This window comes from Sorex araneus, chromosome X (genome assembly GCF_027595985.1).
Source record: "Sorex araneus isolate mSorAra2 chromosome X, mSorAra2.pri, whole genome shotgun sequence".
Classification (NCBI taxonomy): Eukaryota; Metazoa; Chordata; class Mammalia; order Eulipotyphla; family Soricidae; genus Sorex; species Sorex araneus.
Genome location: NC_073313.1, coordinates 142660764 through 142675988, shown reverse-complemented (window position 1 = coordinate 142675988; position 15225 = coordinate 142660764). Strand labels below are relative to the sequence as shown.

Here is a 15225-nt window from a genome sequence, read left to right as displayed (position 1 = left end):
TGTAAGGGTCTATCTCACAATGATTCAATAAAAAAAAAATTTTAAGTGCTGACACTGAGATATGAGGCTGTGAAAGTATTGAAAGATAACCCATGAAGGGCCTTGATTGCCAAGTCAATTTGTTAGATTTCATTATCAGTAGAAAAGTATGAAAGGGGGCCCAGAGTGATGGTTCGGTGGGTAGGGTACTTGCCTTGCATGTGGCCAACACAGGTTTGATCCCTGACACCCCATATGGTTCCCTGAGCCGACCATGATTGATCCCTGAGCACAGAGCAAGGAGTGAGCCCTGAGACCTGCTAGAGTGGCCAATAAAAAAACAACAAAAACCGGGGCTAGAGTGATAGCACAGCGGGCAGGGCGTTTGCCTTGCACGTGGCCGACCTGGGTTCGATTCCCAGCATCCCATATGGTCCCCTGAGCACCGCCAGGAGTAATTCCTGAGTGCAGAACCAGGACTGAGTGACCTTTGTGCATTGCTGGGTGTGACCCAAAAAGCAAAAAAAAAAAAAGCATACAAAAGGTTTCAAAGGAAGCAAATGGCATTATGACTCTACCTTTAAAAATATACCAGAGGTCTTGCCTTACATCCAGCCAACTCTCCCCATTCAAATACTTGGCACCCTAACTGTGAAACTTTATGTAGTTATTTAACCTCTCTGTATCTGGGTTCCTCATCGAAATGAAAATGGTTGCTGTTCCAACAGGGTATTCATGAAAATGGAACAAAATATAGGTATAAAACAGTTCGTTTTAGTAGACAAATGTACAAAAGTATTGGCTAAGTGAGATTAATCAGAAGAATTGAAGAAAAGATTCAGAAGTGTACCATCTTTAACTTAAGCTCTATAGGTTAAAGATTTTACTTCAGGATCAGGAATCAAAAGGAGCACTACATAGAGATAAAAGGATCTGTTCACCAAGTAGACATACTGTCCCAAATTTGTATATAAAAATTGCACAAACAACAACAAAAACTGACAGAACTGAAATATATAGCAGACAGATTAACAATTATCCTTGGAAACTTCTTCAAAAACTACAATTAACCAAAATTCACCTAAGATGACATAGATGACTGACAACTATTAATTTAAATCTTGAATCTTAAACACCTTCTAAACCATAACTCACAGACTCATGGTTTCAATACAAAATTATTTCAAATATTTTAAGAAAGACATATCACAGATTCCATAGAATCTCTTCCAGAAAATAGAAGAGGATGGAACACTTACCAAATCATTCATGATACCAAATCAGATAAAAACTGTACAAAAAGGAAAACTGCAAACTAATATCTCTCATGAGTACAAATGCAAAAATGCTCAAAAATTACTGACAAATTAAATCCAACAACATATCCAACAAATATATTGCCCATAACTAAATATTATGATATAAATATTATACCATAACTAAGTGAGTGGTATTTCACAAATGTAAGTATAAATGTTAAAAATTAATCATGTGGCTATCGTATTAAACATCTATGGAAGGAAAAGCATATAGTCATGTCAACTGATATAGAAAAAGCATTTAACACACTTCAACTTCAATCATTATTAGAACTTCTCAGCAAGCTAGGAACAGTAAGCTAGCAAGTGAGTAAAGGTCTTTAACTTAATAAACAGCATCTACAAAACCCTACAGCTAACAGCATAATGATGTAAGATTTGAATGCCCTTTCACTAATATTGGGAGCAAAGCAAAAAGATCTCTCAACATTTGTATTCAACACCATAATAAAAAAGAGAGGTATGGAAATTTAAAAATAATATCATTGAGGCCCAGCTTAGTGGTGAAGCCCTGTGTGTGTTCCCCAGCCCCATCTACACACATGCAAACTTTAAATACCTACAAAAAATGAATCCGTTAAAGATTTAACAAAACCTGTATGGCATCTTGCAAGCCAAAAACAATAAGATGCTAATGAAGGCCAGGAATATCTCTCAGCTGGTAAAGTAAAAGACATGCATACAGTAGTACTGGGTTCAATTCCTGGCACTGCCAAAAATAAATTAGAAAAAAATAATAACATGCTAATTAATAAAGACCCCGATAGTTAGGGATCTGACTTGCGCATGGATTAGAAGACACAGTTAAGATGTCAATTCTTTTCAGAATTATTTATATAGTGCAATTTAAATAAAAATCCCAATATTAAATATATTTCTTTGGGCCGGAGCTATAGCGGTAGGGCGTTTGCTTTGCACGCTGCTGACCCGGGTTTGATTCTTCCGCCCCTCTTGGAGAGCCTGGCAAGCTTCAGAGAGTATCTCGCCCGCACGGCAGAGCCTGGCAAGCTACCCGTGGCGTATTCAACATGCCAAAACCAGTAACAAACAAGTCTCACAATGGAGACGTTATTGGTGCCCGCTCAAGCAAATCAATGAGCAACGGGATGACAGTGACAGTGACAGTGTATAAATACTGTTTCCCAAATTTGATAATGGTACTAGAAAAAAATTTTGTTTTTAGAAAATATTCAGGTATTTAGGGGCAAAGTACTGTGATATCTGCAGAGTACTCTCAAATACAAACCTTTATGCTTATATTTAGAGATTACATCAAATGTAAAATGTTAACAGTTAGAACTAAGCAAAGGTTATGTGGGATTTTATTAAAATAGTCCTAACATTTTTAATGTCTGCATAAAGTGACAATGAAACGAAAAGTTTAATTTTAAAACTCCATTAAGTTTTCTTAGATATAGACAAGCTGGTTCTAAAGTTTATATATAAAAATAAAGGGACCAGAATAATGAAAAGAATTATGAAAAGAGTAAAGTTGGATGAAAGGAATACCTGGTTTTATGATAGTGTAAAACTACAGTAATCACTTCACTGATCAATGGAACAGAACTGAGACTTCAGAAATAGACCCACGTAGATATGACCAATGGACTTTTTTGTTGTTTGTTTTGGGGCCATACCTGACAGTGATCGGGGCTTACTCTTAGCTCTGTGCTCATGAATCACTCTTGATGGTGCTCTGGGGACCATTATAGGGTACTTGGGATCAAACCTGAATGGGATGCAAAGAAGGCAATTTCCCTGCATGCTGTTGATTTTTATTTAATTGAATCACCGTGAGATACAGATACAAAGCTTTCATGATTGAGTTTCAGTCATACAATGATTGAACATCCATCCCTCCACCAGTGTACATTTTCCACCACCAATGTCCAATTATCCCTCCCACCACCCCCACTCCACCCCACCCCCTGCCTTTATGGCAGTCACTTTTCTTCTTTCTGTCTATTTTGTGGCATAATGGTTTGCAATACAAGTACTGAGAGACCATTATATTTGTTCCTTTGTCAACTTTCAGTACACATCTTCTGTCCCGAGTGATCCCTCCAACCTTCATTGACGTAGTGGTCCCTTCTTTATCCCAACTGCCTTCTCCCCCAGCACATGCAGCAGGCTTCCAACCATGGAATGATCCTCCTGGCCCTTGTCTCTACTGTCCTTGGGTGTCACTATCATTTATATTATTTTATATTCCACAAATAAGTGCAGTCATTCTTTGTCCCTCTCTTTCTGATTCATTTCACTTAGCATGATACTCTCCATGTCTATCCATTTATATACTCTACATGTCCATCCACTTATAAGCACATTTCATGAGTTCATTTTTTTCTAATACCTACATAGTTATCCATTGTGTAGATGTATCAAAGTTTCTTTAACCAATCTTCTGTTCTCAGGCATTCGGGTTGTTTCTAGATTCTGGCTATTGTGAATAGCGCTGCAATAAACATACAGGTGCAGATGTCATTTCTACTGTGCATTTTTGCACCAACGGGATATATTCCCAAAAGTGAAATTGCTGGGTCAAATGGAAGCTCAATTTCTACTTTTTGAAGAATACACATATTGTTTTCCAAAAAGACTGAACCAGTCAGCATTCCTACCAACAATGAATGAGAGTTCCTTTCTCCCTGCACCCGCGCCAACACTGGTTGTTCTTGTTCTTTTTGATGTGTACCAGTCTCTTTGGTGTAAGAGAAGGGGTTTTCAAATCACATAAGTAATAAAAGATTTGCATCCAGAATTTATATAGTACCCTCAAAACTCAACAATAAACAAAAACAACAATTGAAAAAATTGCCAAATATTTCAACAAGGATATCACCAAAGAGGATATACATAATTCAAACATACGCAAAAAAACATTAAGCATCATTAGGAAATTAAGCATCATATTAAGGAACTTTTATAACTTAATATATATTATATATAATATATTATATATAATATATATAATTTTAAAAATACTTACGGAAAAATATATACTTCTGTAGATGTCTTAACCGTCTTCAGAGCAAACTATATTATGTACCTACTTTATATGTGAACTCTCTCCTTAATAATTCATCCCAAGACTCCTCATTTGAACTTGAACGATGTGTTGAAAATAATCTTGTCTAATGGTTTGGTATACAAGACCTAATGGAGGGTCATGCATACATCCATATAAATGCTAGTTCTTCATCCCTTCCTCAGTTACCTTTGCTTGCTGCCACAAACTTTTTTTCATAAGCTTTAACTCTCCTTTCAAGTTTTGCCTGTGTTTCTCCTTTTCCTGAAATTCCATTTCTTTCACCATGCATAGCACCAATGACATTCAAACAGACTGTGCTGGCAGTTTCCCTATGATCTAAATTGCTATACCTGCAGTTTCAATAGATTACATTGGGGTTGGTGTTTCCTGAGTTGGCTCTAGGTTAGACTCTCTCTAAGACATAGTTGAAACATATGACATAGGTGATGATACACAATAATTCATCACTAATCTTTCTTAATAAAATCACATTTAAATATCATAAATGCTAACAAAACACTAATTATTTAAGTTTATATATTGTTTTAAAACATATTTATCTTTCAATAAAGCTATGGATATTCATGACATCCCTTGTTACCAGGAAGTAACAAGTTCTACTTAATAAAGATACAGACTAAACAGATTTTAATAATATGTAAATTAAACTATAGAATTATTTTAATTAATTATTCATATTTAATTTTGTTTTATTCTGAAACTTTCCTGATAAATTTCATATCATTGATGAGGGTCAGAACTGACAGGACTTTTATCTGTAGCAGATAAAATTGTGACAGACATCCATAAAAATCCTCCCACCACTATTTCCTATTTAATTACAAACAAACCCTTAGCCAGTTCTTGTAAGGGAGATTTAGTCATCACTAAATTTTATTTCGCTCCATAACATGGATTTTAAAAGAAATGCTCATTTTCTCTTTTCCTCGTTATTTTTATCTGTGTCCAAAATGCAAGAGATAAATCTGAAGGTGAGTCTTGAGTTTCTTCCCCTTTTCTCAAACTTTTATCCACCCTGATGTAGTATAAAGATGTCAAAGAGGGCCAGAGTGATAGTACAGCAGGTAGGGCATTTGCCTTGCACTCGTCCAACCTGGGTTCAATCCCCGGCATCCCATATAGCCCCCCAAGCACCACCAGGAGTAATTTCTGAGCGCAGAGCCAGAAGTAACCTCTGAGTATTTCTGGGTGTGACCCAAAAAGCAAAAAAATTTTAAAAAGATGTCACTGTTAGACCCTTAGATGAATGATTTTTTTTAGATTGACATTATGGGTACTTATCTTTGTGTGCTCATGGATGGAGATTTTATTTTATTTTGGATTTAGGTGCTACACCCAGTGGTACTCAGGGGTATTTCTGATTCTGTGCTCAGTAGTCACTCCTGGTAGTACTGGAGGACCATATGCAGTACTAGGTATAGAATTGTGATGTGCCGCATGTCAGGCAAGTGCTTACCCCTGCACTATCTCCTAACCCTGACTGAAAACAGATTTTCAAATGCAATTCGCCACAACACCCAAAAGGAGAGAGAGAACAAAAAGGAATGCCCTGCCACAGAGGTGGGGTGAGGTGTGGGGGATGAGGTGGGAGGGTAGGAGGGATACTGGGAACATTGGTGGAGGAGAATGGGCACTGGTGGAGGGATGTAAACAAAATTCAAACATGAAAGTTTATAAGTTGTAACTGTACCTCAAGGTGATTCACTAATAAAAAAATAAAAAATAAAGGAAAAAAGAAATAAAATTTAATTTGATTTTCACTTTTGTAAGAAGCATCACATTTGTATTTAACAGAAGAGCCTGATGTGGCCCTTCGTTAACAGAGATAAATTTTTCCTTCTGAAACTTTGAGACATTTTGAGTGGGAAAAAAATTGAACATGAAAAAAAGTTTTTAATGTATATTGTATCTCATCATCTTATGGCCTGTACAAACCATAGGTTATTCTTCGCCACTGTGGAATGTGCTGGCTGAGCAATTTCATAAGGAAGAAGAGTCAAGATTTTATATATTTATTTTGGAGCCAGGCTTTTAGAAAGGACTTTCTGAGTTCCAGAATGAAGATGACAGTCATTGGCCCAAGGTGTTAATGCTGTCCTTTGACCCCGGTTGAGAGCATGCTAGAATTTTGTCTACTGTTTCCAGTTACACACTGAGTCATCGAGGACATCAGTATCCAGGGATTCGAAGTCAGTCCAGTCCACAGCAAGTTTGCAGGGACTCGAGGGAGCCAAGATGAAGAGAAAGGTCTCACACAACTCTTGACCTGCCTTTTCAGTATAAAGCAGAGAAAAGGGTTATGCACTAAAACTTGAAGAGAACTGAAGAGTATGAACCCTTTGTGTCTTCCACAGGACTTATACCTATTCTCCTGATACCCTTCTATCTGATGTTCACTAAGTACTGGGTGTTGTCTTTGCTCCCCTTAGTCTGGCTTGCCTATGATTGGGACACCCACATTCAAGGTAAGTGTTAGGGGAAAGGGGTGGAGGGTCCTTGTCTTATCAAAGATGGAATCACAGGGAGAGGGCGGTGAAGGGAATGAATGAAAGAGGCAGAGAGAAAGAGTGTAGAAAGAGGAAAGAAGGGGAAAGAGAATGTAAAAGTGTAAGGGCAAGTAGAGGGGAAATAGAGAGAAGGAAGAAAGAAGATAAAGAGGGCAGTTGGGAAAGGAGAGAAGATGGAGTGAAGTTCAGCAGAGAACAGCGGCCCCTTCAAGTGCCCCAGGAAGAATTAAAATGTTGGAGTTTCTAGGTAGATGTTCCCAGCTTCAGTCTGTTTCCTTGACTTGGCCCAAAGAAGGATGCACTTCCTTACGTCTTCTTGAGGTTTTGATTTATAGGAATATATATGTAGCTCTGTGCCCTAGAAATATGAAATTGTGAGAGTATGGTAGTTCCTGTGACCTGAAGATTATAGAATCACCTCTGAAAAAGGTAGAGGTATTGGCAATATCCTACTTTCTCTTTCCTTCCTTTTTTTATTCTCACAGGTGGTAGGCGTTCAGCTTGGGTAAGAAACTGGACCCTCTGGAAGTATTTCCAAAGTTACTTCCCAGTAAAGGTAATTAACCTTCCTCTGGGTGCCTTTACTTCCTGTTTCCCAGATACTTCACCCCCACTCAGTTTTATGTTTTCAAAGACTTTGGTTATCAGCATGAAGTTCCAGGTCTAGAGGCATCATATAGAGTAGGGTCTCTAGAGGGATGGAAAGATGGGGAGATGGTTGAATTGAAATCCTTACTGGCAGAGGCAAACCTAGATCTGCCTCTCTGAGCATCCCTTGGAAATCCTATGAGAATGATGACACTCAAAAAAATAGAGATTTGAGGATCCTTAAGGGCAGCACAGACTACATGCTAGGATCTGAGTTCACATATCCTCTTCTTCCTACCCACTTTTCTGATTAAATCTCCTAACAGCTGGTGAAGACCCATGATCTCTCACCTGATCACAACTATGTCATTGTGAACCACCCCCATGGCATTTTCTCTCATGGTGTCTTCATCAACTTTGCCACTGAGGCCACTGGCGTTTCTAAGATTTTTCCAGACATCACCCCATCTTTAGGGACCTTGGAGGGGCTCTTCTGGATCCCAATTGTGCGAGAATATGTGATGGCAGTGGGTGAGTAGAAGTCCATTCTATTATCTGACGTACCTCAGACTACACTCCCAATATGCATGGAAAATCAGTTTACTATCACTCCCTGCTGAAAGAGGGCTTCAGTTCAAATTCATCCACAACACAATAGGTCAACAAGCAGGAGCAGGTAGACAGTTATCAAGTTCATCCAAGATCTGTGAAGCAGGGTTTCTTTAGGCAGCAGATTAAGTTATAGGAATTCATACACATTGACCATAATCCTTTCAGAGGAGGACACAGAAGTGCTGGAGTACAGGATCAAAGACAAAATGGAAATCAAAAACTAAATCAAAAACTAAATATCAAACCTAAATGTAGGGAAAATCAGGCATGAATTGGGCAGCTCAGATGAACCTTGCCAGAATATTTCTGCGATATCAGTTGGACTTTTTAGCTAGTCATTTATATGGTCGATATTATCTCAGGTTATTTTAAAGACATTTTAAAGTCTCACAAACTAGTTGGTACCTTGCTGACCCATGGCTATCCTCTGAGAGCCTCATCAAATTTATATGATATTTTAAGGGTTAAATAATAAGCATCAGAATCCAGGACAACTTTCTCAGGCCCAACTTCAAGCCAGAGTAATATGAATACCCATCTTTCTGGATTCCAAATAAAAACTTAAATCAAAAATTAAAAGGTCGGGTGCATTTACCTGGAGGCTCCATGTAGAAGCACTAGAGAGCTAGAATATGCGCTGCTCACCTCTGAGATTGATATCAACCTGGAGCAGCAGCCTTTTTTGGTGACTGAGGCCTGGAGACCATTTCTGCCATCCTGGAAAAAATCGAAGGTAAGGAAAGGGCAAGGATAAAAACAGAAGCGAGGAAAGGCTGTGATTGTTATTGAGAAGTAGGAGTCACCCTCATTCCATGATTCATCTACATTCCAGCTTGGTTTTGGTAGGTTCTTTACTCTCAGTTTGGCTTGAGTATGTTCTTCACTTTGCCTACTCTCCAGAGACTACAGCAACTGGCTCTCCTGTGGCCAGCAGGTTAAGAATAAAACAGGTTGGTGGAAAGTGCTGATCACTAGAGGGAGGGGACAGAACTTTGTAGAGTCTCCATCACTGTCAGCTGGGAGAAAGTAGAAGGAAGCTATGGTTCGTAGATAGGGGAGGGTGGGCCTTAACATTATTGAGTTAAGAGGACATGCGAAGAGGAATTCAATATAGCCCTCGCTCCAGTAACACAGGTCTCCAAGGCAAGAAACTGACCCAAAGGACCTCAGACTAGGGTTCACCCAGTCTGTAAAGCTCATGTGAAAGACAGAAGAGTAAAAAATCACAAGTTGAGAAACAGAAGAACTGAAGGGAAAGCCTGAAGGAACCCTATCATCCAGTCTCAGGAACCATGTTTGTTATGCCACTTGGCTCTTTGGTTTCACAGGAGTGCGCCCAGTGTGTGAGTCATCCTTGAGGTATTTTCTGACCTGCAAAAACTCAGGCAATGCTGTGATTGTTGTGGTGGGTGGAGCTGCTGAAGCTCTCTTGTGCCGACCTGGAGCATCTACCATCGTCCTTAAAAATCGCAAAGGTTTTGTGAAGTTGGCACTGAAAACAGGGTGAGTCCCTAAGATTTACTGTCCTATCATCAAGAGTGCCATAAATTCTCTAGCGCATGCTTCCCTCTCTTAGAAACCTGTAAGAAGGAACCCCTTCCACCCTCTTACTGCTTCTCTCTACTTACTCATGTTATGTTTTAAGGGTACTGGGATTACCAGAGACATTTTGGTGAGTTCTTACATGGAGTTGGAAGTCGTTTATTTTCTTCCCATTATCCTGATAGGCTGGAGTCCTTGAGAAATGGAGCTTCATAGCAAATCATTATGTAGAATTTTGATACCATAGGGCGTACAAAGATAAATAAGACATGTTCACTGTTTCCAAGGAGCTTATAATCTGGTTTGGTAAATAGGATATATTCAATATGTATTGAATATATTCAATTCTTAGTAATCAAACATAATTAGAAGGCATAATTCCAAGTGTCGAGGATATAAAAATAAATTAGACTTGGTCTTTCCCTTTAAAGAACTATAGTCCAGTGGAGAAAGACAGATGTATGCACAATTATAACATCTAACCAGAAATCAACCACTCACTATCTTGACTAACATCTGTTCATTTAATCTAACATCATTTCTTCTCTGGATTATTACAAAAATCTCCTAATTGTGTTTTCTGATTCTGTCCCTGCCTTCACCACATCCAAGAGCCTATTCTCAACTGTAACTAGAATGATCCTGTTCAACATATCATATTGTGTCGTTATTCTAAATGACCCAACAGCTATCTCCCTCCCCTCTCTAATCAAAAATTGAAATCTTTCCAAGGGTCTGCTAGATCCTAAATATTTTAGTTCTTTTAACCTCTCAAATATTATCTCCCACTGATCTTCCCCTTGCTCACTCCATTATAACTATTTCCTGTCCCTAATATAGGACATGAGCTCCAGCCTTAAGGGGATCTCTTCCTGAAACATTTCTTTTAAAAATCCTGCTTAGCTCATTCCCTTAACTCTTTAGTTCTTTGCTAAAATATCTTTTCTTCATAAGATGCATCCTGACTATCCCACTCCCTCATTGCACTTATAACCTTCACTGTATCACTGTATCACTGTCATCCCGTTGTTCATCGATTAGCTCAAGCAGGCCCCAGTAACATCTTCATTTGTCCCTGTCACGTGCTAGTGTGACCCGATGGCTTCTGCTCGCTCCAAGAAAACAAAAAGCACGTTGTTGTTACTGTCTTTGGCGTATCAAATATGTCACGGGTAGCTTGTCAGGCTCTGCCATGCAACAATCTTACATGTCATGAAATTATATAGTTCCTATCATTGCTTATTGTAGCTCTTACATCAATAAAAATAGGGCCAGAAAAGTAGTACAGGCATCAGGGTGCTGTCCTTGTACATGGGTGACCCAGGTTCAATTCCTGGCACTCTATATGGTACCCTATATGCCGCCAGGAGTGATCCCCTAAGCACAAAATTAGAAATAATTTCTGAGAACCACCGACTGTTGCCTTAAACCCAAAATTAATTAATTATTAAAAAGTTAAGCTTCAGGGGTCAAAGCTATAGTACAGTGAGTACTACTGGACTGCTTGCCTTATATGCAGCTGACTTCAGTTTGATCCCTCACATCCGATATGGTCCCTGAGCAGCACCAGGAGTTATTCCTGAATGCAGAGCCAGGAGTAACCCCTGAGCTTTGGTGGGTGTGGCCCAAGAGACAAGAAAAGAGGTAAGCTCCTTAAAGACAGAGAATTTTTTAAAAATCTGTTAGGCTTATTGTTGTATCACCATAGCTTAAAAGCACACAGTGCTCATACCCAAAAGGGATTCAATACTTGTTGAATTAATAGCTTGTAATAACAGAGACTTGTACAGAGTACTATGAGGGTATCAACTCATGGAAAGACTGATCCATTATAGAAGTGGATGACATGATGACATCTGAATTGTGAACTGAACTACTAGTAATATATGCCAGTCAGAACAAAAAGGGAAAAAGCACTCACTGAAGACTACAGAAACAATCATGTATGCCAGAGCTAGATGAATTAGACACACACCTCCCACTTTTTATAGGCTTTCTGTCTATGGGGAGTCAAAAAATAAGGAGATAACTATGATACAGGGTTAGAGTACTGCTAGTGTAGGAGAGGGAAGCTCCAGATGAGGAGTATCTAATCCACACTGTGGTGGGAGGATTTAAAGGTAGACAAGAAAGTTTTTCAAGGGAATAAAATTAGAACAGAATATTAAAGGGGAAAAATAGAATTAGCTACCTGAAGGTATAGGAAGACATTTCCAGCAGAGGGAGCAGAAAGTACAAACAGAAAAGAGAAAACTTGGCTGATTAACAATAGTCAAGTGGATTCCAAAGAAGAGTGGGGAGAGGAGAAACTAGTCAGGTAGCAGGACTAAAGTACCAAGGCCACACTAAACATCATAGTACAAAGATGTCTGGGGCCAAAGAGATAGTAAAAAGATTAAGGCACTTAACTTTGAACAAAATTGGTCCTGGTTTGTGCCCTCCGAACTATATTTGGTCCCCCAGCAGTGCAGGGAGTTATTATCCCCAAACACAAAATTGGTAGTAGCCTCCAAGTACCACCAGATGTGGTTCCAAAATAAAAGAAAATTGAAAATAAAACAAAAAGTGTCAAGCCTTGAAAAAAGTCCTAAAGAGAAGAGTGGCATTAGAAATGCAGGGCTTCTTTTTTTTTTTGCGGTGGGGGGGATACTACATCAGGCAGTGTACAGGGCTGACTACTGGTTCTGTGCTCAGAGATCATTCCAAACAGGGCTCAGGGGACCATATAGGGTGCTGGGGTGGAACTTGGGTTGCCGCATGCAAAGCAAAGGCTCTATCCACTGTACTATAACTCTGGCTTCCCAAAGATACAGATCTAGAAAGATTCGCTGGATACTGTGTGCAACAAAAGCAGTTAGATGGACTAAGATTAGTTATTCCTAACAAAGGACAAGAAGTATCAGCAACCTTCAAAAGGTGAATTGGGATGAAGAGTGGAAGACTTCAGGAATGAGACACAAGCTGGAGATGTTTGGGAACTTAGGCTCTTGTCCTGTAATTAATAGGGAGATTGGAAAGATTTCCACCGTGGAGAGTGTTCATGAGAGAGCTTCCTGAATGAACTTATACCTTTGCCTTTATGTTTACAGAGCATATCTTGTCCCTTCCTATTCCTTTGGTGAGAATGAAGTTTTCAATCAAGAGACTTTCCCTGAAGGCACGTGGAAAAGGTTTTTCCAAAAGAACTTTCAAGATACATTTAAAAAAATCCTGGGACTAAATTTCTGTACTTTCCATGGCCGGGGTCTCACTCGAGGATCCTGGGGCTTCCTGCCTTTCAATCGACCCATTACAACTGTTGGTGAGCTTTTCAGTATCTCTAGACTATCCTGGTCCTCCCCATTCTCCTCACCCTCCCTGATTCACCCACCTCCTCCTCCCATCATCCATCAAGGTCGAGGGGATCCAGCATACAACTGGGATGGGCAGTGCAAATTACAGAGGGTGTGGTTGACAGTAAGGTAGGGAGGACAAGTAAGCAGATAAGAGTTGTGGCTATTCCTGGGTGGGACACAGTTCAACAGCTGCCAGAGAGCACTATCATTCACATACATTCCTTGAATGCACTTTTTCCCCCCTCGAAACCTTTAATTTTTATTTTTAATTAATTTATTTATTTTTAAATTTAATTTTATTTTTATAAAGTAGTTCACAATATTTTATTATGTTTAATATTCGAACACCAATTCCATCACCATTACACCTTCCCACCACCATAGTTTGGATGTTTCCATCCCAAAACCTAACACCTGCCCCAAAGCAGAACCGAAATAATTTATTTTGTATTGTCTGTTATGAATAAACCACTGAAAATGTTCCAAAAAACTTTCCTTAAGGGAGCGTATCTGAAGATTGTTGTATTTCACTCAGGGGCCATTAAGCCCTTCTATAAGAGAATACTAATATGTTGTTAGAGGGTTGAGCCTTGTGTGCTTATATCTATGTAGATATATATAGATAAAATCTATAAAAATATATTTCCCTCTAAGGTTGGTTGCCTTCTACTTTAAACCCCATCTAATATGGAATGCTACTCTTGAAATATGAGTTGGTGCGAGGTATGAGAGGTCGAGTTGAGTGGTCCAGGAATAGGTTTACTCGTGGGTGAGGCTCGACCCAAACATGTGGAGAGCAGCCATGAGTATGACAGGGGTTGTGTTCTGGAGGATTTTGGCTGCTGGGGATGGATCCCTTGGGGTGGGGAGGGGCCTCACCCACCCCTCACCCACCCCCATCTGGGGTCCCCCAAGTGAAACAGCCTGGCACAGGGTCCGGCGGGATGGCTATGGTGAGTTGTTTTATGCTTTATTCTAAGAGAAGAACAATGAGTCACTGGATCATAGCCATTGGTAAGATTATCTGGCGCCAGCAAGAGGTGGCTTATGGGCATTACTGCCATGTTGCTGGAAACAGGGGAACACGGGGTGGGGGGGAGGTCACCCATTCCCAGTTCCATTGAACCTGGAGTTTTCAATCACAAGTCCTGCATACCTGGGTTTTCTGCATATTATTGAGTGCTCTTCTGAACTTGCTGTTAATTTGCATGAGCATGCATGAGATTAGATGTCTAGAAGATATGGATCTGGATGGGGCTAGACTGAAGGAAAAGAATATAAAGGATAGAGACCTATATAGTGAGTTTCACTTTGTGGCACTCTGGGGAATTAGCAGTTTTAGTTGGGGACACTTTAATGCTTGTCTCTTCTCCTTTCCCATAGTTGGGGAGCCCATACCAGTACCAAGGATTAAGGATCCGGACAAGAAGACTGTGGACAAATACCATACACTCTATATCAGTGCCCTGCAAAAGCTATTTGATGAACACAAAGTCCACTATGGTATCCCAGAGACCCAGGAACTGACAATCATGTAACAGAAGCTGGATCGCCCCCGTTAAGAATGTCCCAAAGTCATGAAGTATCTGAGTAGAAAGAATTCTGGGAAAGTGTAGGATCTCACGGGTAAGAAAAGAAGTCAACAAACCCAGATAGTACTTGATAAATCAAATTTGAAGGGAAGCAGTAAGAGATATGGGGAGAACAAGGCAACAACCCAATTTTCAAACAGTCCTATGAACCCACAGGTTTGAGTTTGTTTTGGTTTATTTGTTTTGCCCCTTGACTTCAGTCAACAAGAAAGGTATCAACAAAGGACCAAAGGGAGAACTATTCCATACAATTGAGTTGGTAGGGGAGGGGTTGAATGGGAGGAACATTGGAGTTTTGGAGGATGGAACTTGGTACACTGGTGATTTGTGTGGTGTTAGAAAAATGTGCATTAGAAAGCATCAGTAATAGAATCTCAATCACAACTGACACCACAGAATATCAATCAATTTATTTTTAATTGATCATCATCATCACCATCCCGTTGATCATCGAATTTCTCAAGTGGTCTCAGTAATGTCTCTATTCGTCCTAGTCCTGAGATTTTACAAGCCTCTCTTTACTTGTCCTTCCCAACGATGCCGCATTGGAGGCTCTAAAAAAACTGTACACGAATTATCACAGCATAATTTATAATCACAAAAAATGGAAGCAACTCAGAGATCATTTGATGAAATGATAAATAAAATGCAGTATATTTGTGCACTGAAATGTGATCTTCTATAAAAGTAATGACTTGT

General features: G+C 39.5%; 1 protein-coding gene across 1 annotated transcript in view; it reads left to right on the top strand.

Annotated features, from left to right (window-relative positions):
* DGAT2L6 (diacylglycerol O-acyltransferase 2 like 6) overlaps positions 1–14472 on the top strand; it is a 26709-nt gene extending 12237 nt beyond the window's left edge. Inside the window, exons 2-7 of the mRNA XM_004615774.2 lie at positions 6705–6815; positions 7343–7413; positions 7772–7976; positions 9386–9560; positions 12689–12900; positions 14318–14472. Coding sequence (XP_004615831.1) covers positions 6705–6815; positions 7343–7413; positions 7772–7976; positions 9386–9560; positions 12689–12900; positions 14318–14472 — 929 coding nt within the window. The remainder of the gene's footprint in view (positions 1–6704; positions 6816–7342; positions 7414–7771; positions 7977–9385; positions 9561–12688; positions 12901–14317) is intronic.
* Positions 14473–15225: the final 753 nt, after the last annotated feature.